This window comes from Pagrus major, chromosome 16 (assembly GCF_040436345.1).
Source record: "Pagrus major chromosome 16, Pma_NU_1.0".
NCBI classification, from domain to species: domain Eukaryota; kingdom Metazoa; phylum Chordata; class Actinopteri; order Spariformes; family Sparidae; genus Pagrus; species Pagrus major.
The window spans coordinates 5,401,791-5,427,987 of NC_133230.1; the positions used below are offsets into that span (position 1 = coordinate 5,401,791).

Sequence of the window (26,197 nt, forward strand, 5' to 3'; positions counted from 1 at the left end):
GGCGATATTTCTGGTTCTACTGTATCAATTTTGGCCATTTGTTTTGATCTTATTAAGATCAACACGACATATCAGTCACCGTTGATTCAGTTTAATCAACGTGCTTTCTTTCATTAAGGTAAGGGAGAGATGTTTGCCTCTGCTGAGGGAGTCCCAATCTCTTTTACCTCCACTGGAAGAAATGGAGAAAAACATCACAGGATTTTACCAGGCTCTGGAGAAGGCCAGTCATATCACCAGCACCCCCGACTCTGAGGGACCAGTAGACTTTAAACAGAAATGCCAGGTAACTAATATTTTTAGATTTGTTATTTTTGAAGAACTATCGTTTTCACTGAAACCCATAACCTCAAGATATGAATAAATGAATAATGGCTAACCCTGCTTGTCATTGAATACTGCAGGAACTGGCGACCTTCACACATAGCTGTAAGAAGTGTTTGACAGTGATAGAGAGAAACCACCAGACCATCCAGAAAATAATGAACAGCAGTAAAACCCTGGAGCACATGGACATGAGCCTCCTGCAGAAAAGAGTAGCAGACCTGCAGGCTTCCTCTCAGGTAAAGTAAACCTCAAGGCCTATTTATATTCTGTTTGGCTTTTAGACTTGTGTTAGCATTTATAAAGTGTATTTTTGTTTCATTTGTGTGTTTAGGCCATGATTAAGGAGTCTACAGAGTGGCGGAAGCATGTGGAGGCAAACAGCAGCCTCATGAAGAGGTTTGATGAGTCACGGGTGGAGCTGGAGAAGGTTCTTAAAATGGCACAGAGCTGTCTTACAGAAAGAGGCAACCCAGAGGAGCTGCTCAAAAAACACACAGTAAGAATTCGGTACAAGTGCCTCTGAAATTTGTGCAAGACCCAAAACAGTACAGTTTAACATCATCATTGTAACCTCTCAGTCTTTTTTTTGTGCGAGTATGCTCAAACATCATCAGTTCTAGGTTGACGAGATGTAGCTGTAAATAAAGTGTAACTTGTGTAAATTTAAATACTTTGTTAAATAATTGTCAGTGCTGGTACAGAAGAAAACGACAGATGTTACAGAAAAAGGGGGGTATTGAATGTAATTAACATAGAGAAAATAGAATGCATGTAAATAAGACATGACTTGTACTGGTCAAAGTGTGACACATGATGATGAGGTCTTGATTTTTTTTTGCAGGAGTTCTTTGGTCAGCTGGACCAGCGGGTTTTGAATGCCTTTCTGAAAGCTTGTGATGAGCTGACGGACATTTTACCAGAGCAGGAGCAGCAGTCGCTCCAGGAAACTGTCAGGAAGCTGCACAAACACTGGAAGGTCAGTGGCTGGAACACTGTCGTTTTTCAAATGCTAAGATGCAGCTCCAAGTAGATTACGACGACATTATGAAATGTTTATAATCGGACATATTATATTTAAGACAAATTGTTGTAAAAAGTACCCACAAGTCATGCTTAAGTAAAATATCATGCTAAAATATTACTTTGGTAAATGTTAAAGTCACCCATACAAATAGTACTTCAGTAAAAGTCATAAAGTATCAGATATTACATGTCTTTAAGTATCAAAAGTATCAAAACACTAATATGGTAGAATTTAGAATCATAGATAAGCAGATGTTAACGGTATAATAATAATTAATTATCATACCACCAGTGAAGTGAATACCATAGAAGTGGCAAATTCTAGACTAGTTTATGACTTTGCACTTATTTGTCATTTTATGATATATTACAATTGGAAAATGTCCTCGACTTATAATTTTAACCAAACCAAAATGTTTGCACTGTTTTGTAAGTGTAATGATTATCAATAATCAACATTGCTTGAAAGGAACTCACAAATTGCTCTGAATCTGGCCTCACAATTGTCATATTTCTCATTTCCCAGGACATTCAGACAGACGCCCCCTTTCACCTTCTGCATCTTAAAGTGGAGGTGGAGAGGAGCAAGCTGACGGTGTTGCTGCAGGAGTGCCAGGCTGAGGTGACCAGGGAGAACCGCCACCTGGCTAACATGGGGAGCGAGAGGCTCATCAAGGAGCACAGGGTGAGGACAGAGTGGCTGGCCGGCTGGCTGAGTTTCATGTATTGATTCACACAGTTTAAAATAATTCAATGCAAATTCACTGATGTGTTGAGGCATGGGAAGATTAACTCGGTCCAAAATAACTGAGGCTGGTCCAGTGTCAAGAAACTGTACTTAAAGGACTAGCACAGAAGTAAAACCCCTGCTATCCTTTGTTGATGATGTTGACTTTTCACACAAGTAAATAATGTGTTTTTCTTTACTTTAGGCCTTCTTTAGGGAAAAGGGCCCCCAGTCCATCTGTGAGAAAAGGCTGCAGCTGATGGAGGAACTTTGTCAAAAGCTCCCTGAGGGCGACCCCGTCCACCAGACCCTTGAAACAGCGAGAAAAGACTTCGCTGAGGTCCAAGAGGAGATTGAGAACACCCATCAGAAGCTAATGCAGCACCCAGATAAATGGAAGGACTACAACTCAAGGTGCAATAACTTCTTATTTCTGAAGGATATGTTCTTCATTAACCAGGCAGCTTCCTACATTCATTACATACCTAAAGTAATCATGTTCAAATTCTTTCACGAGTTGAGGCGGAAGTTGAGATGAGGAGAGGACTTGCAAAGCTTACTGTTCCGATAGCTTACAAAATACAAAGTTTATTCAGCATTACTGAAGAGGCGCAGTTTCTTTATTCTACTCCATGCTGACTTCATTGTCAACAGACACAATCAGAACAGAAATGTTCTTATACAAGCACTTATTCCTGAAATCCTAAAGTTAAAATTAGATTTCCCTTTATGGTGTGAAACAGGTACGCTGAGCTCTCCTGCTGGCTTATATCTAAAGAAAGCCAACTAAGGCTGCTGAGGAACCGAGCCAATGACCCCAGAAAATACGGCCAGGTGAAGACTACCATCACGGTGAGTTAGTCCAAACACCCCACAGCCCAGCTATCCTCTGACGGTCCCCTCCTCGCCTTCTCTGGGATGTGTCACTTGTGATGTGCTGATGACTTGTCAGTGTCACTGTTGAGAAGACAAATCTGTAAAAATACTTTGTGTCAGGTGACTCTTCTCACCACATGTGCTGTATCACTGTCTTTTGTTGTGTGCAGGAGCTGAGGAATGATGCAGAGCTACAGGAGGGGAATCTCGGCTGGCTGAAAGCCCGAATGGCCGTACTTATCGAGATCTGTGCCGACAGCGATGGCCAGAGGCAAGCAAGTGCACTGAGCAAGCTCTCTACTGATTTTAAAGGTCTTCTTGCTTCTCTCTCAGAGGTAGGTGAAGCTTTCAATGTTTTAGGTGCCAGACACAAACAGACGTCATATCTCCTTTGGGAATCTACAGTATACTGCTTAAAAATGCTGATGTTATCCAAGGGACCTACATTTTCATTTCGAGGTGAGATATAAGATTTATTATTTGGATTTTTCTCTGTTACATCTTTCAGGCTGAGAAGATGGTACTGGCTGTGGGGGACTGTGTGCAGTTCAGAGAAGAGGTACAGACCACTTTGGAGGATCTCGTCCAGGGGCAGAAAGAGGCTCAGGCTGAAGTCACCAAAATACTGGACTGTCCAACTGTTAGAGAAGGCCAGCAACTACTTCTCATTCACCAGGTACTGTTGGACATTCACAAAAAATGAATATAATAGAGAAATAAATGAATTTTTAGATTAACGCTCTGAATGTGTCCTGTTTCCCATAGCAACTGTTAAAACGCCTGAAGCTGAAGAGAAAGGATGTCCAGCAGCTGATCACCAGAGGTCAGCAGCTCCAGGCTGAGGAGGGGCTTGGAGAGACTCTGCAGCAGGACCTACAGAGTTTAGAGAACACAGTCAGCAAAATGGAGCAGAATATGGATTCACAGGAGCAAAGCCTTGAGGTGAGCAGTGTTACTAGCACAGTGAGTCAGGAAACGTTTGAGATAGTGTTAGTGAAGAACATATCACAGTGGGTTAAAACCTTTTTTCTTTCTAAGTTATTTTTGTCAGGATCATTTCTGAAGAGACTGAAGTGGATCACCACATCATGTTCTAAAACTTCTTTTTGCACCTGCCTTCACAGATGGAAAAAAAATTACTTTGATAAAAGATTTTGGCAAAGCTTTCTTTTTCATCTGGAAAAACATTTTATACCTCCACCTGTTTCAGAGATGAAAGACAAATTATGGAACTTAGAAAGATTATCTTGGCAAAAACAGGTGTTTTTTCACCTGTTCTTCAATCAGAAATACAGGCGAGATAACAATGTTTTTCTTGCTTGCCTCTCAGGGCTTCTGTACTTTGAACTGACTGACTGACTTATTTGCCTTTACTTTTTCTATCTTCTAAAAACTCAGACCACTATCTTTTTTTAGCAACAAACGTCTCTGTTTAATTAGTGTGAAATGAAGATATTGTGTCTGTCAATCACTGTCAGCCTCTAAGCTGAATCCTGACAGCATCAAGACTTTCCTCATCCACTAAATATAGAATCAGCGCCTCTGGCCATTTCTTCTGAAGGTTAATATTATGTCAGTTAAGTGTAAGAATTTGTTCTGACGCAGACACTATTTTACCTCTGCTATAATATGCATTTGTAGTTGTGTAGTTGTGTTGGATGTTTAGTCATGTATTTTTACTGTAAAGTTCTGATTGCCACATAAAGTAAAGAAAAGTCTAGTAAGTAAAGTAAAGTAAACCCTGACAGATGTTCCTAATGTTCTGTGGATGGAAAAGAGTTCCACCATGGGAAGGAGGAGAGGGATTCCTGTCAATGCAGTAGGTGCTGGAGCTGCAGCATTTGTGGAAACTTGTCCTGAATGGAGGGTAGAGAGGTCTGATTGATGTTTTCTGTTGGAAGGACTTGCCCTCTGAGGCTTTACTGTTCCTTTTCGAAGATAGCGAGGCAGTGAGTCAGTCATCACACCCTTGATGGTGCTTTTATAGAACGCATACAGGGATGGAGGAGGGAGCCTTGAAATGGAAACGTTGCTGTGCTGTGTTATGATGCTCTATGGATCACAGTGAAAGATTCTCAGAAGGGTGCACATCAATAAATCTGATGTTTCTGACGCTGCGGCAGAACCTCTGCTGCAGCACCAGTGGGGCGAGGTGCCTGCAGAACATAAGCTGTGCTACCTCTGTCATTATGCTGACTCATCACCACCGCTGATAGAGCCAAACATGGTGGTGTCGTCTGCATACGTAATGAAGTGGTTGGAGCCGGATTGACAGTACATGTATCATGTGTCAGTGTGGGCTTTTAGTAGTGAACTTGATCTGGGATTACTGCCATTAGAAAGTCATTCTTTTTGTAACATTTTGCTATTTTTGTTTTGCAAAAGCATTCATTTTCACCTTCATCATTTTAGATAGTATTGATATTAGTGCAAATTAATGCACATAGCATTGTGCAGACTTAAAACAATCCATTTTATAATCTATTTTAAGGTCTGAATCGAATATAACACTAAGATTTCTGGCCGAGGGCTTTAATTTTGAGGCCAGTGGACCAAGTAGGAGGTTGTTATAGAACTGTGCCATATGAAGTTGATTTGATATCAATGATTTCTTGGCATTGTCATCCTCAGGTCACACTGGCAGCCTGGCAGGAGTTTGACAGCCAGCAGGAGGCAGTGCACGAGTTTGTTAACAAGGCCTGCTCATCGATGGAGAGAGACCTGAACTTCAGCAGCCCAGAGAGCCTCGCTGTTGAACTCGACCAGGCCAGAGTGAGTAAAGTATACTTTGGTTTATTCTTGACATTTTTACTATTGTTTGTATGTTAGCTACATGGAAAATATCACCAATATTGTTTACTTTGTAAATAGGTGTTGCTGAAGCAGTGTGAAGCAGAGGCCTCACACATGAACACTTTGCTGAAGAGAGCGACAGAAATCCAGCTCGGTCCGAAGAACAAGACTCTGCTTTTACAACAAGCTCGTTCCCTCAGTGAGCAAGTGGACAAAGTCGAGGCTGGACTAAAAAAAGAGTAAGAGGATGGACTCAAAATACATTATGATGCCAGATGAGTTATGATTAAACACTATCTCAAGGACCCTGTAGTAAACCCAATTATCTGGTACTTGATTGTCAAGCTTTATTTGCAACTATTCCTGATCCAATTTATAATTCATGCTCTTGTGTTTCAGTGTCAAGACTTTGGAAGACATGAAAAGTCAGTGGGATAAGTTTGGAGCTGGATTTGAAGCCTTTTCCTTGTGGATATCTGACAAAGAAAAGCAGCTAGATGCACTCAAATCTTCTGCTTCGCCTCTTGAGCAACAGATCAACACAGTAAAGGTACAGTATGGTGCATGATAAAGCAGCAATCTTAGCCAATCAGCAAAGCTGTCTTAAAGTGTTAGAATGCAACAACACAGGCCTCCTTTTCCTGAAGTGCTGACAGACTGTCTCTTTTTGCCTCCCTCCTTTGTCTTTGTCACAAATGGAGAGCAGTAACTGTTCATGAAGTCTGTGGTTCGTGTTTGACTAAGCGGTTTCGGTGCTGACAACCTCAAGCTGTCACGAAATGCTAGTGAAATGAATGTTTCCTGTTAGGATGATGTGTAACTCTAACACGCTATTTGTTTCAACTGATCTTATCACTGAACTAGTAAGCACAATATGCCCAGACTCACTTACAAACTGCATGATTTTAAGAGTTGTTGAGTGAGGAGAAATTTAAAAAAAAAGCAAAATGTCGATGGCAGATTGTAAATCATTCATGCTTTTGTTTCCATTTGACATTAAATGCAACACATTAAGTTGTTTCTTTCCTGTTAAAAAGTGTCAAGTTGTGGCTTCGCTGTGACAGCCTGTCTGCTAGCTGATGTCTGTTTCAATTGATACCACCATTTAAACAAAAACGTATGAAAGACAACAACATTTACAGTAAACAGTAACCAATACAGGCTACTTCTTTGCCACCCGTGGAGAAAGTCACCAGACTCCCATAAGAAAATCGCTACATTTTGTGAGTTGTTGCATTAGGATAAACTTTATAAACTTTTGTGAATTGCTGACGGCAAATGTTGGATAAGGGATTATCTCAGTCTTGCTGTTTTTTTTTTATTTTTTTGCATCCAGGTTGTTGGTGTAGAGCTTCAGGAGCGGTCTGAGGTTCCTTCTCAGCTGGAGGCAGATTCCCAGGCACTGGCCCAGTTTGTATCCTCAGGGGAAGCAGCTCGCATTAAGGCCCGTCTGACCCAAATCGGCAGGTACTGGGAGGAGCTGAAGGAGAGCCTACAGCAGCTTGATGGACAGCTGGAGGAAAGCTCCTCTCACCAGCAGAAGTTCAAGAGTAGCCTCGAGGAGGTAAATAGACTTATTACTTAAGATATCACGACAGTGTACAGAGTAGAGCATACAATTTTGATCTGTTTTCTCTCCTAGGTACAAGCATCTCTCAGTGAGCTGCACACAAAACTGGAGCATCCTATCAAATCCTGCACCTCCTCATCAGAGACCTACAAAGCCCTTCAAAACTACATGGTGTGTTCACTTTTGATTAAAAAAAAAAATACCTGAAAGGAAACAGTTGTTTTCATTCGCTTTGCATTGCTAATTTTAAAAATTATACATGCCAACAGTATTTGAAAATGAACTGCAAAGCTTAGCACAGTACCAGCCGTTTGTTACTGTGCAAGTCTTCCAGCTGACAGGTTATGTGAGTCACCGTCTTGTGTTGATGTCCCCCAGGATGTCTGTCAGCATCTGGAAAAGCTGAAGGGAACCTTGCTGTCTCTGTCAGCTGGTGCACGAAGACTCAGTGACAAAGAGCAAGCTGAGAGGACTGTGACAGCGCTAAACACCAGCTATGAGCAATACACACAGGAGGCAAAGGACAAACAGAGCTCTCTGGAAAACCTGCTTTCTCTTTGGCAAAAGTAAGAGCTATTAAACAGACCATTCATTTCACAATTAAAGCCAGTTAATAGGACCACTGGTTGATCCTGGACAGGAGTGTTGTTAGTTAATACGTTTCTCTTATTATATCGAATTTTTACTCTTTGAGACAAGAGTGTTTCTATTGGTGTGTTTCAGGTACGAGAAACAGCGTTCAAACTTTGTTTCCTGCTTGGAGAGGAGTGAATCTGCCTCCAAACCGGAGAGTCAGTGTCTGTCGGCTGATAAATCCAAGCTCCGCACAGAGATACAAGATTTGCAGGTACAGTACATACACACATAGTCCTCCATAACACATCTAAAATCAAGTTTTACCCCTAAAAATGATTTGCAAATGTTTAAATAACCGAATAATTAAATGGTTAAAATCAATGGACCTTGGTGGAGAGCAGATTTTTGTCCCCATATCTAAAATTTGAACAGACTTTTGCCCCCACAACATGGTGAACAAAAGGCAGATACGCAAATACACATTTACATGACGCTAACTGGAGAACATATTTTAAGTTTGTAAGAAAATTACGTGTTCCTTGCAGGCCTCACACTCTGAGGTCCAGTCCCTTGAGCCTGCTCATGCTGAATTGGCATCTTTGGTGACATCCCTGTGCCCTACTGCACCAGAAGAGAGAGTGAGGCAGCTGAAAGACGAGCTGGAGACCCTGCACAAGAGACTGCATGTTCAAAATGAAGTCATTCCTCACAGGTAAGATAATCTTAGATAAATTAAAATTTAAACATACACATGCCATGGTGTGTCTGAGGAAGGAAGTTCAGCCTGATTACAACAGTTTGCATTTGCAGGCGTACCAAAGGTGGTTATACAGTAGAAATACTAGGTCCCTTCTTTACTGATTTTACTCATCATGCTGCCATTTTGTCCCCCAGAATCAAAGAGCTTCAGAACCACCTCTCTCTGGTGGAGCAGTTTGACCAGGCGCTGCTCAAATTCTCCCAGTGGAGTGAGACCATGCTCTCAAATCTGCACTCAGCTTCTCAAGTCAATATAAGCAACCTGCAGTCTGCCACCACACAAGTAAAGGTAAGAGCCACACAACCCACAAGATGTTTCTCCTTTCAGAGCCACTTAGTCAGTTTGCAAACAAATAGCATCATTCTTCAGAGCAACAACTGATCCTCTATCAACTGCCTTTGACAGGAGACCCAGGTGGCCTTACAGAAGCAGTCCAGTGTGAGACAGAGCTTGGAGCAGCAGACTGAGAAGCTCTGTCAGTTCTGTGAGCCCAGTGATGCACAGCTCCTCCGCAGCAGAGCAGACAGCTGTTTGCAGCCCCACCAGGAGGCCCAGCACATAGCGGAGCTCCAGTTAGAGTGCCTTGAAAGGCTTGAGGCTTTCCTGCAGACCCACGGTGTGGCTGCAGGGGTGTTGCGGGGTCTGAAGCAGACTGTGGAGAGTGCTGGGAGCTGGGACCGTGGAAAAGTAGAGGAGCTGCAGCAAGAACTGGCCACAATTATCCCAGACATCAGCCAGCTCGAGACTCTAGCTGTCAATCTAGACAGCAGTCTGTGCAAAAGCCATCTACACATTGGTGCAGATGAGGGTTCCCGTAAGTCATGCCGCATGCTGGCTGATTCACTGAGTGCTGAGCTGGATGCTGTGAGGAACTTGCTTGGTACCAAGCAGAGTGAAGCAGAAGCCCTGGGGGCTCTGTGGACCTCATTTAGACAGCGGAAAGAACAGCTGCTCAAAGCTGTGGAGGACATTGAAGAGAAAGCCGACCACCAGAGCTTCAAAGAGCCCAGCCTGCATGCACTACAGCAGAGGTAAAGAGTGTAATCAGAGCAATGTCTGTTTTAGAGCAATGTTATGATTCAAAACTTGGGGCTATTTATATTTTGAGAACATGTGCAGTAGTAACATATGACCTCCGCTGTTTGTCAGGCTCAGGTTCTTTAATCAGATGGAGGATGAGCTGCAGTCACACCAGCATGAGGAGCAGTGGCTGAGGGACAAGGGCAACCAGCTGGCCCAGAGAGATGCTGAGCTGGCTGGAGAGGTACTGAGGGAAATCAGTCTGCTGGAGACTACATGGGAGGACACCAAGAAACTCATTACAGAGAGGTACTGAAGGAGCGGAAGAGGGTTTTTCATGCCACTGAGTCAGTGAATGTTGAATTTTATAAGAGGTGCATGGTAAAAGCTAAAGATAATACTGAAAACAATAGCTGCTATTCAGTAATGAGATACAGTATAACACTCCACAAAAACAAGGAGAACGAGTTGATGTGGAGGTGGTATTTTTTAAAATAATTTTTGCCTTTGTTGCAGATGTAAATGAGTCAAGAACCAGCTTTTAAAGATTTTAACTCCCTTTGCTCTCACTTACACTAATTAAAGGATTATGAAACATAATGTTTGGCAGAAAAACATTGTTATTGTCCAGTTTGTTGCACTTGGAAAAAATGGTGTCAATCTGAAATCTCACAGCACTTAATCTGCAAATGGCTGAAAAAATGACTTCTCTGCCAGTTCGTATTTATTTTTTCACCTTTATATCCTTTGTTATGGAGTTTATTGTATGTTTAATGTCAATCTCTTTCTGTGACAGACAGGAGCAGTGCACTGTTCTTGTTGAGCTTATGAGAGAATACCAAACCCTGAAAACCTCCATCAGCAGCATTATTGAGAGCACCGAACCTCTGGTGGACATCAGCTCTGTTTTGAAGGACCATGAGGAAACAAGGAGGTCACTGACAAAGGTCAGGTCAATTTTTTGTGTAATCTTTTTTGGAATGTGCCTCATCTCACTTTCATGTTATTAAACTGTTTATTACACAAATCCAGAAAACAGTATCTTAGTTCTGGGTTTTGCTTGTATGCCTGTTCATCAGAACGCTTTAAATTGTTGCTGTCTTTACACCACCTGTAGCACGAGGCAGTGAAGATCGAGATGGCCAGCAAGCAACATGAATTGGACGAGTTTTCCAGTAAAGGAAAGCAACTGGTGATTGAACTGAAGAAGATCCCTGACTGTGATGCTCAACTGCTGAAAAATGACATGGAGACACTTGTTGATCAGTGGCTGGATGTAAGTTCGACTGAGCTGAGTCAATAATGTGCTTTTAATAGTTTTGAAATACAATGGAGGCAGAGAGTAGTAAGCATTTTTGCCAACTGATGGTTTCTGCTCCATGTCCTCACACCAAATTTGATATGGCGTTAGATATTAAAAAAAAAACACACAAAACACACCTGATGTGTTTTTTGCACATAGAGGTTTGTGGCACAGTTCTCAGCTGGGAAAGATTAGATGTGATGTTACTCTTCAGCACCTCACAAAATCAGAATCAGAATACATGTAATTGCCAAATACAAATGTATTTGTTGGTTTAGGAAATTAATTACCAAAACTTCAATATAGAGCTTTGCAATTGCCAGACAAAAGTGCCAGATACACTACAGACACTCAACGTTTCTGACTGATTTGATCCACTTCCCAGGTGTCTGAGAAGATTGATGACAACATTGAACGCCTGAACCAGAGTTTGACACTGTGGGAAGACGTGCGTAAAATCAACGAGGACATTGAGAGTTGGACAAGCAGCTGTGTGATCGAACTAAATGAGAGCCTGAACAACCTCAATGACAGTCAGAAGGTGTCGGGAAGGCTCTCTAAGCTACAGGTAAGATTTCATGATGATCAATAGTACTGTAAGTGAAGCCACAATCACAGGTTATTGTATCTCAAAACAAAACGAAGCAACTGAGAATGTGTATACTATATGCTTGTCTCATTTTATACATCCACAGGCAGAAATGGTCGAGAAGGAGCAGAAACTTGAAACCCTGCAGAGCAAAGTATCAGAACTGAAAAAGTGCAGTCAAAGTCAAGAGACCCCTGCTAAACTACAGGTACAAAAGATGATTATCATCTGTGTATTGTGTTTTTCTGTTGTTATACTGTATTTCACAATACATTGTACTCTCATCAGGTGCTGGAGAATGACCTTCGTAAAAAGATCAGCACAGTCCAGAAGCTCCATGAGCAGGCCAGGGGAAACCTCATGGACTTCACTTTCCAGAGGAAACAGCTGGAAGACTACATCTCACAGATGTCTGCGTGGCTCAAAAGTATGGAGGATTCCCTCGTTTCTTCTCCTACTGGATCGGATCCCGAGGACATCTGCAGAGTGAAGGTGCAGCCCAAATAACAATAATTTAGAAATATACAGCTCTTGACACTGTCACTGGTTTTTGAGTTGTTGGTGTTATAGATAGGCAACCATTCGTTTCTTATAGAAGACAGAGATGAGAATGTTAGCAAGCTAATAAACTAATCACCATTGTTGAACATGTTTTGAAGGACCTCCAGAAAGAGCTGCAAAATCAGCAGGGGAGTATTGACTCCACCAGGGAGAGCCTCAACACCCTGTGTAGAAAATATCCGTCTGAGGAGCTGGCTGGTTTGGGTTCAGCTCTCACTGACCTCATCAAGACTTACGAGTCTGTGAACCAGCTTTCTGCCAAGACGCTGGTGTCACTGCAGAACTGTCTTCAGCAGCAGTTCAATGGTGAGAAATTTAAAAAAACAAATCTGACTGAAATGTGTAATTTTGCTCTTGAGTTGTCCCTCAACGTGGTAATTAATTCTCTCTTTTCTCCTGCCTCCTCAGATCTGGTTCAGGAGTTTCATCGTTGGCTTTCAGAGCAGAGGGAGATAGTGAAAGAATGCTCTGACAGATCTGGAGACACTCAAATTGTGGAACGAAAACTACAGAAACTAAAGGTAAAACTGGAATCACTAAATCATAGTCTGTGATGGGGATGAAGGTAGAATTTGGAACATGCTCTTATCTCCAACTGGTGAGATGAATAAATATGAGAAAAACTGTCTATCTGTCAGGGCGCCATGGATCGTGTGGAGGAGGGTGAGGTACGTCTCACTCAGGTCTGTGAGGAAGGAGAGAAGCTCCTACTTCATCTTCCCAAAGCCAGCGCTGGGCAAGTCCAGCAGCACCTGTCCTCCATCCAGCAGGACTGGGACAGCTTTGTGGAGCATTGCAGACAGAACCAACAGATCCTGGAAGACAGCGCATCTCTCATGAAGGGGTAAGAGACTCTCACAAACAAACTAGTTCTAGGACTTTGTAAGTCAGCCATTTTGTAATCAGTGCATTGTAAATTCCTTGTAGCTTTGAGGGTCGCCTTAAGAAGCTCAGGTGGTGGTTGGAGCACATGGAAAAGAGGATGACCACAGATCTGCTGGAAGCCAAACAGCGTGGTCCTGAGAAGGCTGTCCTCGAGCAAGTGGAGGAATATCAGCAGGAAGTGCTTAAAGAAAGGTCTGTGTATTTACTAAGAAAATAAATATTTTTTAATTGTCTCCAAATGTCCTCAATGTCCTGATAATGTTTTTCGCAATTTTAAATGCTTTTCTTCCTTCCATGCAGAGATTCATTTGAGCGCTTAGGTCAAGAGGGACAGGCGCTGAATGAAGGTGGGCGAGGTGATGGTAGTGAGACGAGAGTGTCAGCTCAGCTGCAGTCGCAGCACCAGGCCTTGCTGAGACGTGTGAGAGAGAGACTGCGCAGCTGCCAGCTCACTTTACAGGAGCAACAGGCCTTTGAAGAGACTCTGCAGACAACCTGGACCTGGCTTAACGGAGTCCAGGAGCGCCTGGCGTCACTCAACAGTACGGTCGGCAATAAAGAGACTCTGGAGAAAAGACTTGGTCTTGTACAGGTCAGTGAATGTTTTTTGGAAGCATTTTGAATCATAGAAATTATTTTATAGTTTTCCCATAGTTCATTCATGCTGTTTTTATTTATGCAGGATATTCTGCTAATGAAGGGAGAAGGTGAGGTGAAGCTCAACATGACTGTAGGGAAAGGAGAACAGGTCCTGAAGCACAACAGAATGCAGGGGCAGGAGGTTATTTGTTCACAGCTACAGAGCCTGAAGGATGCCTGGGCAAATATGTTGATGACTTCCATGAGCTGCCACAGGTAAACTCCCTCTGACACCATAGGTCATATCGAGGCTAAATGCACTTCTTCATTTCTTATTACGGGTTATTATTGTCCACAGTCGTCTGGAGTGGACAGTGGCCCAGTGGACCAGCTTCCAAGAAAATAAAAGCCAACTGCAGCAGTGGATGGAGTCGGTAGAGCAGGAGTTGGGGATGACTCTGCCTCAGCAGCCAGGCCTCAAAGAGAAGTCCGTTTTGCTAGAGCGCCTCAGGGCCATCCAGGCTGACGTGGACGCTCATGCAGCTGCACTGTCACGCCTGACGGACAAAGCAGTGGAGATGCACGAAAAAACTGGGGACCAGACCTTTGGACCAGAGTCGAGGGCAGAGCTAAATGCACACTTTGCTGATATCTCAGCTGTTGTCAAGGTGATCTAAATACATGCTAGCTGAAATAGTAATTGTTGTATACTACATGATTCATTCCAATGAAACAGGGTCTGCCACAGAGATTAGTTGAAACAAATTGAGACAAAAAGTTAATACAGTATATTAAATTGACTTTAAATGTGATTGACCATGCAAACATTCAAGGCTGCAAACTCCCATCCCAGTCACCCTGAGCTGAATTATGCTTAAACATAAAATAAAATACTTGCAGACTCTATTTGACACATACACATCTGGTGGTTGGCGTTTACATTGTCTTTTTTTCCTCAAAGGGTAAAGTGCAGTCCATGCAAACCATTGTGTCTGAGCATGAGCAGTACCTCGATGCTCTGAGAGATTTCAATGACTGGCTGATTTCAGCAAAAGAGGAACTCCAGCGCTGGTCAGACCTGTCAGGAGACTCAGTCTCCATTAAAAGAAAGCTCTCTAAGGTCCAGGTAAGGAACGTCAGCTGTTAAGTGATAAAATGCTGTTTTTGTGACACCCCACACATGAGCTTTAATATTAAAGTCAGATATGTGTTGACTCAGCAGGAGAATACAGGGTATTGCTCAGACTGTTGTCTAGCTGTCTGTGTGCTCATTTCCTTTGCAATGTTGACTGTCAGATATGAGTTTTATTGTTGCAAGGGTTAAATACAGGACTTCTAGTGGAGTGGAGAAGAGTTACCTGATTTTTTTTCCCTGTGACAATTTCCATTTCTTTTACCTTTCCAGGAATTGCTTGACTCTAAGCAGCGAGGTAGAGAGAGACTGAGCCGGGTTCAAAGAAGTGGGGCGGTGGCAAGAGATCACACCGGCTCAGGGGGCTACGAGGCTATGGAGCGAGAGGAGGCAGCCCTCTTGTCATCATGGGAACAGTGGGAACGAGGAGCACTGCAGACACGGGCTAGTCTGGAGACCGCACTATCCCAGATAGCCAGCTCTGAACAAGAGTTCAGCAGCCGGTCAACACAGCTGGAGCAGGACCTGCGGGACTTCAACCGTCAGCTACAGGACTGGCGTCAGCGGTTGTCTCAAGCGGCGGGGAAAAACGACGGAGAGGAGGCTGTCAAAGGCTGGCAGATAGCAAAGGTAGGGCTCGGCTTAGGTTAGCTCAAATAATAAGCCACCGTCAATGGGAAACAAGCAATATGAGATGCTTATGATAATGAATTTTGTGGCTGTTTTCCACACAGGACACTTTGGAGGAGCTTGTCAAAGCTGAGCCGATTTCTGATAGTCTGAAGACTCAACTCAATGATCTGTGCCGATTCTCCAGAGACATGGGCACTCAGTCTGAGAGAGTGTCTGCTCTCATTAAAGATTACAACAGGTGAGGAAGAAAGTCAAATTCTCTGATTCCAACATGTTAAATGTCAATATTTGTTTTGGATTTTTTAATTCTCTTTGACAACAAACTGAATATCTTATGTATCTAAAAAAAAAATCAAGAAAATAATTGACAGTGTTTTTATTTTATTATTTTGTCCATTCCATTTACATATATAGAGAAGAAAACATACTAGAAATACTTGACAATATGATACACTTCAGTACAACGAAACAAGCTTAAATGCCTCCTTAATGGTCAAACAAACAAGTCTGAGAGAAAACAACTTACAAAAATCTATGGATCTACAAATTGATGATACATAATGTAGAGTAAAAATTGTTGATTTTGTCTTCTTGACTTGTTTGTAGTCTGAGTCTCCAAGCATCCAGGGAGTGCCAGAGCAAAGAGAAGCTGCTTGAACAAGGCTTTCGCTCATCCTTCAGAGAGTTCCAGCAGTGGTTGGTCAATACCAAGATCAACACGGCCAAGTGCTTCGACGCTCCTCAAAATCTCAATGAGGCCTCGTCTAGCTTGCAGAAAATTCAGGTACAGTACAGAAAAATCAACTATTGTGGAACATTCAGGCACGTACGCTACATGCTGGAGTTATCGTCTCATCTCTTCTTCTCTCCTCAGGAGTTTCTTATTGATAGAGAGCAAGGTCAGTCAAAGCTGAGCGCTGTGGTTATGAATGGTGAGCTCATCTCCAGTATCGCAGCTAAAGACAAAGTTGATGCAGTTCGGGCGAAAATGAACACTGCCAGAGAGGACTGGAAGAATATAATGTCCAGCCTGCACAACAGAGAGACAAGTCTACAAGTAAGCACCTGAACATCTGTTGTCACTGATCAGAGTCTGTTATTGAACAAAAGTGTATTGACACTTTTCAAGTCGCGACAACACAGGAAGGGTGGGTTGGTTGGTGTTGGCTTCGCAACCTAAAAAAACTTTAATGTATAAAATTTGTAGAACTAAGTCAAGGAAACATCTAAACAGTTTCTCTATATCATATATCGTTACATCATTATATCCTGTGTGTTTTAGAACCTTTTGTCCCAGATGAAAGATTTTGAGGCGAGTGCTGAGCCTCTTCAGGAGTGCCTGAATGTCACAGAGCTGGCTGTTCAGGAGAGCAGCACACGGCTCCATGATCTCACAGCCAAGAAGCAAGAGCTTCACAAGCTACAGGTACTAATATCCATCCGTCATGTTCAAGACAACCCATGTTCAACTGCAACCACCACTCAGTGCTCGAGACTATTCTCGTCATTTGCAGAAACTCACCATTTTAGCTGTGTTACCGTGTTTTAGCATTGCTAATCTTTCTGCTTATGCTAACTGCCAGTTGCTTACTTTTTGGAATACTGCCATATTTCTGCTCCTCTTTGCTACTCTCACATGTCCTCTTAACAGTGTCTATCATAAAGATTAATACTTGGCTCATTTACAGAGGAACGGCTTTGAGAATCTATTAATTGTTTAAAACTGTCTATCAGCTATTGCCAGACGCCTTGGTTGCACGTCATGACCACCAAGAGCTTGACCAACAGTAACATCAGCCAAATATCTCATCTGCTTTTCTTTTTGCCATGTTGCCATCTCTAACCCCTCAGCCTGTCTGAATTCAACTGTCTTTTATCCGTGTGTCAGCTTGCATGCCTCTTTGATAACCTGCTTGTGCTCTTCCAGTCTGTGCTTGAGGAGTTAGCCTCTCACAAGATTCAGCTGAACAGGCTGAAAGAGAAGGCCCAGCTGTTGTGGGATGAACACGCGGCCGGCAAGGGTTTTGTGCACCGTGTCTCGCAGCTCTCTGCTCAGTACCTAGCTTTAACCAACCTGACCAAGGTACAGTAATGCCTACTGTGCACTGGGGCTTTTTCTGGGGGTAGAGCTGGAGAGGAGGCAGAGGCACTAGACTGGATCGAGCTCAGACTTAACGTTATTTTACCGATGTTAAACAGTGACGGTACTAACTCACCATGATTAAACACTAAATTCTTTCTTTTGTTACTGTAAGTCTTATACATTTGTTATACTAGCTTGTTTACTGTATGTCTTTTGTACTAAATCTTTTAAGAATCTGCATGAAATTATCATTTTAAGCCTACTGTGGATTCATTTCACAAAAAACTTAAATGGTAACGTCCCGGTTGGTGGTTCTGCAGGAGAAGGCATCACGGATTGACCGGATAGTCACTGAGCACCAGCTTTTCTCCCAAGGGTTGAAGGAGCTGCAGAACTGGGTGGTTGACACCAGCCACATGCTGCAGACTTACTGCGCTCCCACTGCTGACAAAAACGTTCTTGATAGCAGGATGATCAAGCTGGAGGTATAAAAAGTCACTGGTGTTTTCCCTAATTAGTTTGAATACCAATTATTGTAGTCTAATAAATGCACGTGTGATTGCTTCATTAGGCCTTGCTGACAGCTCGTCAGGAGAAGGAGATCCAGCTGAAGATGCTGATCACGAGAGGAGAGTCAGTGCAGAGAAACACCTCAGCTGAGGGAGTGCCTGCAGTCCAGAAGCAAATTCAGGACCTAAAAGATTCCTGGGATGCCCTCCTCTCTGCCTCAATCCAATGCAAAAGGTTTGTTCTCAGCGAAAATTAACAACATCTAAGCATGTTTTTCAAGAAACATTTTCGTAGCTTCCACAAAAGGTTTTTTCCAAACTCAGAAGAGGAAAGTGTGCACAGCATCTCCCTGCTGCTGCTTCTGTTTTTGCCATGTCATGTGCAACACTGTCTGACTTTACTGTACTCTTTAAAATCATCAGTCAGCTGGAAGGCTCCTTATCTCAGTGGACCAGTTACCAGGAGGATGTGCGCCAGTTTGTGGCATGGATGGAGCGTGTGGAGGAGAGTCTTGACCCTACTGATAAACAGTGCCCAGAGATGAGAGACAAAACTGCTAATCTGAGCAAAGCCAAGGTTCTGCAATCCTCTCAGTCATACTGCATACTATCAAATGAATAGCGAACTATAACTGGTATTAACTTAAAAAACGCCCCTTCTCTGTTGCAGTTGCTGTATGAAGAAGTGCTCAGCCACAACGCCCTGCTGGACACCATTACTGCAAAGAGTGTCAGTATCTCCGAGAACTTTGTCACTCAGCTGGAGCTCCAAGATCTGCAAGAGCGCTATAACAATATCAAAGACAACGCCATGGTAATAAAAGCAGACTGTGCCTAGTGTCAAAGAGTGAATGAATACAGTTTATTTTTGTGTAGCTGTGTTAAAGGAGTTACCAAAGTGAACTGTAGTGTCACAAATGAGACCCATTCTTATGATAATGATCCATTGTAACTGTCCTTGTCCTTATTGCTTCCATAGAGGGCAGTAGGCAAAGCAGAGGAGCTGGTGAAATCGCACCAGGAGTATCAGAGGGGCCTTCATGCATTTGAGGACTGGCTGGAACAAGAACAAGAGAAGCTCGGCTGCTACACTCAACTGGAGGGAGATGTTGATATGCTGGAGGAAACTCTGCAGAAGTTGCAGGTCTGAAAATGTATAAATAAATATAACATGAAATGTATAATGCTATTACTATAACTACTACTGCTACATAACCAGAAGTTGTATTCAGTATATTGCCTAAAAGTGCACAACCACATCTGTGTAACTATAGGAACTGCAGCTGCACTGCACAGAGGGTCAGGCTTTGCTCAACACCCTGCTGGTCAGTCGAGAGCTGGTCATTCCCTGGGGCCTGCCTCAGATCGAAGACCGAGCACTGGAGACCCTGCAGCAGGAGTGGAGGTTGTACCAGGCCCGGCTTGCCGACACTCGGGCTCAGTTGAACAGTGCGCTGGCCAAACTCCGGCAGATGGAGCAGAAGTTTCAGCGTCTTGACAGCTGGTTAAAGGGCATGGAGACCAAAGCACAACTGCGTAGCCACCGGCGGTCTGACCGTGCCACCAAAGATGCTCAACTCCAGCTGATAAAGGTTAGTGTTACATGCACAGAAGCTATGCCCAAACATGCATCGCTATGTGTAGTTTCAATGCTCTGTCAGTTGCTGTGACTGCATTTTAAATCAATGTGGGTCACTTCAGTCTCATCAGAATCAAAAGAAGAATCTTGCAACAGTTAATTTGATTTCATCTGTAATTTTAATAAATTTAGAATGTCAGTCTAATGAATATGTTGGAATATAATTAGGGTTTATTCAGACATCTCTAATCATCCTTGTATATTTAGAGTTGGCAGGAGGAAGTGCTGGTTTATCAAGAGGAGATGGAGGGCCTCAGTCTCTTGGCTCAGCAGGTTCTGGATGAGACTCATATTAGCAGCCAGATCAGTACCAGAGCCACCAAGATTACGGCCCGCTACCACGTGCTGCTTCTCCATTTACTGGTAACACAAATCTTTTCTATAAATCTGTATTTTGACAGATAATTGTAAAGGTGTCAAATACTCTAGCACTCTTCACCCTCTTCCTTTATGTTGCAGGAGACGATTAAACAGCTCCAGGAGGAGGTGTCTTGCATTGAAGAGGCTCAGTGTGTCTTTGGCACCTTCTCAGACTGGCTTAGCACAGCTCAGAATAATTTCAGCACCGTGGCCATCAGTGTTGATGCAGTGGATCGCTTTGCTATGGAGAGAAAAATGAAAAAACTAGAGGTGCACTCTCCAACATTCCTTCTGTAAATTATTGTTTGCTTGTCTTTTTGCAATAATAAAAGTACCAACATATTCTTTACCTTTCAGGCTCTTCAGGCAGACATGGAGCAAGGTCACACTTATCTGAAGACGATGAGGGAGAAGACAGAGCGAGCCATGGCATTCTTGGAGGAACCTGAAGCAAAGCAGCTGGAGGAGGAGGTGGACACGCGTCTCCTCCAATTAAAGGAGTTGATGGAAGCTCTGCGCACAGAGCACAGCTCCCTCGAGAAATGTATCTCACTCTCTAAAGACTTCATGGACAAATACAAGGGCCAGGCCCAGTGGCTGATGGAGACCAAGAACCTTTTAGCATCAAGCGTAGAGCCCAAAGCTGAACTCTACCAGAAGAAGGCTCAGCTAGCCAAGTACAAGGTAATTTAACACCAGTTAAGCTTTTCTTCCTAAGCAGTGAAAATAGTGATAGGAAACTAAACAATTTTATCTGTGATGTTTTGCTCAATTCCCATATGTGCAGACCATCCAGCAGACAGTGCAGTCGCATGAGTCAGCAGTGAAATCTGTCTTTGAGAAAGGAGAGGCCCTGCTCGACATCGTCCACGACGCCACGATAAGTGACAAGATGAAAAAGATGCAGGCTGACTACCAAGATATCTGCTTGGCAGCTAAGGTATGAGCATTACTCTGCTGTTTCTAATGAGGTGTTATATAGTGAGGCAGCAGTTTTTGTACTTAATTGCTTAATCTCCAGACCAATACAATCAGAAAACTCCCTTATCATCATCTTCACTGATGAAGCATCCATACTCACACTGAGTAGAGCACCTTTCTCATCCAAACATGTAGTACAAACATCTGGAATATTAGCAGACACATGATGGAGCAACATGTCACACAGCTACTTGAATCTCTGTGTTTGGCTGTGTGTTGTGCTTCAGACTCAGGTCCAGAACCTTGTGGAGTGGGTGAAGGAGCACGAGGTTTACAACAGTGAATTGCAGGAAGCTGAGAAGTGGCTCTTACAGATGTCCAGCAGACTGGTCACCTCAGACTCCATGCAGACCAGCGGGATGGAGATGGCCACTCAGCAACTTGCCCGACACAAGGTGACCTGGACCATACTGTGTTATAAGAGTTTACAATTTGTCCTGTAATATTAGTGGTGCAGTTATATTGTTGTATTATTATATTCTATGTAATATTATGTATGTATGTGTTCAATGGTTTTATTCCATAGGTAGATATTTGTAAGGTGTAGACCACAGGTTTTCTATCTCTGTTTGATACCTATTACCTAAGAAAATCTCTGAATTCTGGATGAGTTGGCGTGGAAGGTTCCAGTCTGTATTTTGAACACTTGACTGTTCTTTTTCAGGCAATAATGGAGGAGATAGCCAGTTTTGAGGAGCGTCTTACCAGCTTGAAGCAGAAAGGAGAAGATCTCGTAGCCAGTTGTACGGACCAAGTTCAAGCTAAGATCAGTCAACAAGTCCAAGCTCACCAGCAGGGAACCAGAGACAGTTACTCTGCCATTTGCAGCACTGCCCAGCGTGTGAGTAATACAAGACTACAACCACAGATCTCTTATCTTTTTATTTTTCTTTAACTAGGAGACCCCTACATTTGATCATTTTCAAAAAAAAGGCTCTTTATGGTATGATATAAAGTTAACTAAGGTCTTACCTCACCTTGTTGAACAGGTGTACCAGAGTCTGGACCGGGAGCTGCAGAAACACGTTAACCATCAGGACACTCTTCAGCAGTGCCAAACCTGGCTCACCGCAGTGCAGGAGGAGCTTCAGCTCAACGATCAGGGACCATCTGGTCTGCAGGAAGCACTGAAGCAGGTAACTGACACTACTCACTACTCTTGAAATGCAGTGATGCTGATAAAGTATTTTTCTATCACTTATCATGGGTTCATTACTTTTGCAGGTGAAGCACTACAGGGCCCTTCAGGAGCAGGCCAGCACTTACCTGGACCTGGTGTGTTCTGTGTGTGACCTGTCTGATGATGCTGTGAGAGTGGCAGCTGCTCAGGTCCAGCAGATCAAACTCACGGTCAGTAATTTGTCACCTCCTTGTCCACTGTACAACATGAAAGACTAATTTCATGAATCTGGGATTATTTGTGTGTCATAATAAGGACTCTTTGGTGAATTGACTGATTTTAATTACATGAGGAAATGCTAATTTTCTCGGTGCCCTGCTGGCACACAGTCCAACTAATGCTGGATAATGTCTTGTAGTTGCCCTTTTGCTTGCTACCATGAGGATTTTGGTCAATTTTTGTTTCTTTTGGTTTTATTTCCAGCAAAAGTTTCACCAACTTTGTGAATTCATAGTTGTCATCTGGGTTTGGATGATGAGAGCCGATTCCATCAGAGAGATTTTATTATCAAGTTCTCTTTCCCAGTTTTGGGAGTTTTTATGTAGTCTGCTGAGTACCTCTTCTTCAAAAACATCCTTAGATATGAGTCCCCAATAATCTGTCTGGTGGGTTCTGAAGTGTATGCTTTAATAAACATCAGTAACAACAGACAGTTCTTCCTTGCCCAGTCCCTTCACCATCTTTACATAGTATTGCTGCATTTGCAAGAAGAAAATCTTATCTCTCTCGACCATATTTTTATCCTCTAGTAAGAAAGAATATAATCTGATACCATGTCTTATCATTGTCTGTGTCTCAAACCTTGAGGCGCTGGTTTAAAATTTGGGTCATATGCTTTTTATCTCTTTCTGGATATAAAACTTTTTCACAAAGTCTGACCATATACCATAACAAACCTATTGTTTCTGATTCAGCCCAGCAAAGATTGACCTGTACAATCTTTACTGATTGGCTTTTTTTTAATATACAGTTCTGCAAATATTGACTGTAGGAAGGCAAACATGTGTTTTTGCAGATAGAGGAAAGGATGTCCAGCGCCCAGGAGCTTTCAGAGGGTTGGAGGGAGATCAAGGAACAGAAGCAAGATCTGAGCAGCCTGTTCCAGGACATGGAGCAGCAGCTCCTCAGCTTCTCAAGACGGCCGGCAGAGCTGGAGACCAAGATAGCTCAAAATATGTTGTCACAAGCCAAGGTAGGGAACAGTATCATAACCATTAACCCCTTGACAAGGCACACATCAATATACACTATATGTCTATCCAGTCTTAACTATCCAGTGCAGTCTCATCATGGTTCTATTGGTGATTTTGTTATTATTATCTAATCCAACATTTTGTCCCTGGTTTGAGGGATTAAAGAGGGATCTGCTTACTGTTTGGATGTATTTTGGGTTACCATCCAGTATATTGCTTTTCACACAGGAATGCAGCCAGCAACTGCAGTCTAAACAGAGTGTCCTGACCAAGATGACAGAGACTGTGAGCAGATTGACTGGCGGCCAGGACTCTCCGGAACACGCAGAGCTCGACCGTCTGAGCCATTCCTGGCTGGAGCTCTGTCACCAGGCGAACAAGCTGCAGAGCCAGAGAGAGGAGGACCTGCAGAGGTCGAAAGAATACCACGACTGTATCACTGCAGTGGAGGCGCTGTTTGAACAGGTGTCCAAAGAGTGGGACAATCTGGCCAGGTGTGTTTGTACATCAAGTATACATTAAAATTAGTTATCACATACCGCTGTGCTGTGATTCTAATAATCTCTTGACAGGAACGATGCCAAAAAAGTCACATCTCCCACACAACACTGGTGTAATTCCTTTTCTTTTCTTTTTGTGTCACAGAACGGATGCTGAAAGTTCATCTCAGCATTTGGAAGCTTTACGGAAGCTTGCCGTAACTCTGGAGGAACAAAAGGGCACTCTTGAAGACCTCAAGGAACAGAAACAAAAAGTCATCCAACATTTGAACTTGGATGACAAGGAGCTGGTGAAAGAGCAGATCAGCCACTTTGAGCAGCGATGGTCTCAGATGCAAAACCTCATTGAGAAGAAAATCCAGGACTCAGTGGTGACCCTTGAAGACATGGGCCAAGTGGAGGCCCGCCTGAGAGAGGCTCGTGACTGGGCGGAGGAGCAGCAGCCTGCCCTGTCTGAGGCCATGAAGATGAGTCCTCCTCCAGAGCTGGCTCAAAGCTTCCTGTTTGACCACCTTAGCATCTGCAGCGAGTTGGAAGCCAAGCAGCTCTTGTTATCACAGGCTATGGCTGACGCTGACAGGGTGCTGGCCCGGCTGGGCCTCAGTGAACGGCAACGTCTGCAGCAGCTTATTACAGACACTCAGTGTGAGGTGGAATCTCTGAGTGAGAAGGTTGTGCAGCGCAGGAAACACCTCAGCAAGGCCTTCACAGAGAGGACACAGTTCCTGATGGCTGTGAACCAGTCTATCTCCTGGGTCCAGCAGAATGAGAAGAAGGCCCAGTCAGAGGAATACATCGCTTTGTTACCTGATGACCTGGCCAAGCAGGTCAGAACATGTCGAAACATCCAGAGCAGTCTGAAAGCCTATCAGAGCGAGCTGACCTCGTTGTGGTCTCAGGGGAGGGACCTGATGAGGGACGCCAGCGAGGAGGAGAGGAATGAGATTCTCACAAAGTTGCAGGAGTTACAAAACATCTTTGACAAAACATTACATAGATGTGGCCAGAAACTTCAGGAGCTGGAAAAAGTATTTGTCTCTAGAAAGTATTTCAAGACTGATTTGGAGAAAATCTGCCTGTGGATTAAACAAGCTGACATCGTCACCTTCCCTGAAATCAATCTGATGGTTGGAGATGCTGAATTGGAAGCGCAGCTGCTAAAGTATCAACATATAGTCGAGCAGGCAATTGAATACGAGAATCTCCTCCTGATTGTACAAAGAGCTGGCCAAGAAATCTTGCCTAGTTTGAATGAAGTAGACCACTGCTATTTGGATGAGAAACTCAACACCCTCCCCCAGCAGTATAATAGCATATTAGCACTAGCCAAAGAAAAACAGGAGAAAATCCAGCAGGCCATTCTCACGAGGAATGAGTACACCTCCTTCATAGATGTAACTCATAAAGCACTAAAAGAGCTCGAAGAACAGTTCAATAATCTGGGTACACAGCCTGTCGGGCTGCAAACAGAAGAGGTACTCAGGTTGCAGAGTGATTACAAAGCAATCCAAGCAGACCTGAGCAACCTGGGTCTAGCTGTGAGTGAGCTGAACCAGAAGAAAGAGGGATTTCGTAGCACCGGTCAACCATGGCGCCCAGAGGAAATGACCCAGCTTGTGAGCCTGTACAACGGCCTGAAGAGGTTGACTGAACAGAAAGTAGAACATCTGGATGAGACCTTGGAGTCATTTGAAGACCACAAGGCAATGGCTTTGCAGGTTGACTCTCAGTTAAAGGCCACAAAAGAGCAGCTGGTAAAAGTGAATGCGGAGACGCAGTCAGCTGAGGAGAGGCTGAAGAACTATCATGCTCTGGCGGGGAGTCTGCAGAGTGCCAACTCTCACTTGTCAAGGCTCATGGAGCAGATGGACACTCTTGCACCCCGCGTGGACCAAGCAGCCCATGATGCCTCCAAAGAACAAGTGGTTCTGTGGCAGGACGAGCTGCGATCTCTGCAGGCTGCAGTTGGGGAACTGATTGAAGAGTGTGAGGTCAGGTTTGTCCAAAGTAAAGACTTTGAGACGGAGATGAAAAGGACGCTGGACTGGCTGCAGCAGGTCAGGGATGAACTGGGCTGTGCTGTGATTGTTGATGTGAGGGTGGAGAAGGTGCAGGAGGAGATCAGAAAGCAGCAAATCATGCAGGAGGAAGTACAATCACGACTGAGGATAGTGGCTGCTCTGAGCAGCAGGGAGAAACAGGAGCACATCAGTGCAAATGAGCTCGTCCCAGAGCACGTAGATACAAGCTTAGAAGAAATGGCAAAGCTGCAGGCAGACGTTCAGAAAGCACTCAGCTCCAAACAGGTACTGCTACGTTCAATAATCTAAAAAACGTTGTATTCATTCATTTTAGTGAATTCAGAATCTTTAGTATTCAGAAGGTCTTAAAGTTTTTT

The 26,197-nt window shown here is 43.5% G+C and overlaps 1 protein-coding gene across 2 annotated transcripts in view; it reads left to right on the plus strand.

Moving 5' to 3' along the window:
* The window catches only part of syne1b (spectrin repeat containing, nuclear envelope 1b), a 73,673-nt gene that overhangs the window by 15,284 nt on the left and 32,192 nt on the right, over nt 1-26,197 (plus strand). For both annotated transcript variants that reach the window (XM_073483418.1, XM_073483419.1), the window contains 57 exons: nt 119-286; nt 405-563; nt 659-823; nt 1,169-1,303; nt 1,877-2,035; nt 2,283-2,491; nt 2,821-2,929; nt 3,124-3,288; nt 3,462-3,629; nt 3,719-3,895; nt 5,585-5,725; nt 5,825-5,985; nt 6,146-6,296; nt 7,083-7,310; nt 7,389-7,487; nt 7,695-7,882; nt 8,040-8,163; nt 8,438-8,604; nt 8,787-8,940; nt 9,058-9,683; nt 9,802-9,981; nt 10,469-10,619; nt 10,790-10,948; nt 11,361-11,543; nt 11,671-11,772; nt 11,853-12,056; nt 12,224-12,431; nt 12,534-12,646; nt 12,764-12,969; nt 13,053-13,202; nt 13,311-13,602; nt 13,693-13,865; nt 13,948-14,257; nt 14,551-14,715; nt 14,995-15,351; nt 15,456-15,592; nt 15,961-16,138; nt 16,229-16,411; nt 16,637-16,780; nt 17,282-17,437; nt 17,758-17,922; nt 18,009-18,181; nt 18,370-18,523; nt 18,617-18,760; nt 18,926-19,090; nt 19,221-19,538; nt 19,793-19,948; nt 20,045-20,215; nt 20,303-20,629; nt 20,733-20,885; nt 21,154-21,321; nt 21,591-21,767; nt 21,916-22,062; nt 22,151-22,276; nt 23,122-23,298; nt 23,528-23,793; nt 23,945-26,105. In XM_073483418.1, coding sequence (XP_073339519.1) covers nt 119-286; nt 405-563; nt 659-823; nt 1,169-1,303; nt 1,877-2,035; nt 2,283-2,491; nt 2,821-2,929; nt 3,124-3,288; nt 3,462-3,629; nt 3,719-3,895; nt 5,585-5,725; nt 5,825-5,985; nt 6,146-6,296; nt 7,083-7,310; nt 7,389-7,487; nt 7,695-7,882; nt 8,040-8,163; nt 8,438-8,604; nt 8,787-8,940; nt 9,058-9,683; nt 9,802-9,981; nt 10,469-10,619; nt 10,790-10,948; nt 11,361-11,543; nt 11,671-11,772; nt 11,853-12,056; nt 12,224-12,431; nt 12,534-12,646; nt 12,764-12,969; nt 13,053-13,202; nt 13,311-13,602; nt 13,693-13,865; nt 13,948-14,257; nt 14,551-14,715; nt 14,995-15,351; nt 15,456-15,592; nt 15,961-16,138; nt 16,229-16,411; nt 16,637-16,780; nt 17,282-17,437; nt 17,758-17,922; nt 18,009-18,181; nt 18,370-18,523; nt 18,617-18,760; nt 18,926-19,090; nt 19,221-19,538; nt 19,793-19,948; nt 20,045-20,215; nt 20,303-20,629; nt 20,733-20,885; nt 21,154-21,321; nt 21,591-21,767; nt 21,916-22,062; nt 22,151-22,276; nt 23,122-23,298; nt 23,528-23,793; nt 23,945-26,105 — 12,552 coding nt within the window. The remainder of the gene's footprint in view (nt 1-118; nt 287-404; nt 564-658; nt 824-1,168; nt 1,304-1,876; nt 2,036-2,282; nt 2,492-2,820; nt 2,930-3,123; nt 3,289-3,461; nt 3,630-3,718; nt 3,896-5,584; nt 5,726-5,824; nt 5,986-6,145; nt 6,297-7,082; nt 7,311-7,388; nt 7,488-7,694; nt 7,883-8,039; nt 8,164-8,437; nt 8,605-8,786; nt 8,941-9,057; nt 9,684-9,801; nt 9,982-10,468; nt 10,620-10,789; nt 10,949-11,360; nt 11,544-11,670; nt 11,773-11,852; nt 12,057-12,223; nt 12,432-12,533; nt 12,647-12,763; nt 12,970-13,052; nt 13,203-13,310; nt 13,603-13,692; nt 13,866-13,947; nt 14,258-14,550; nt 14,716-14,994; nt 15,352-15,455; nt 15,593-15,960; nt 16,139-16,228; nt 16,412-16,636; nt 16,781-17,281; nt 17,438-17,757; nt 17,923-18,008; nt 18,182-18,369; nt 18,524-18,616; nt 18,761-18,925; nt 19,091-19,220; nt 19,539-19,792; nt 19,949-20,044; nt 20,216-20,302; nt 20,630-20,732; nt 20,886-21,153; nt 21,322-21,590; nt 21,768-21,915; nt 22,063-22,150; nt 22,277-23,121; nt 23,299-23,527; nt 23,794-23,944; nt 26,106-26,197) is intronic.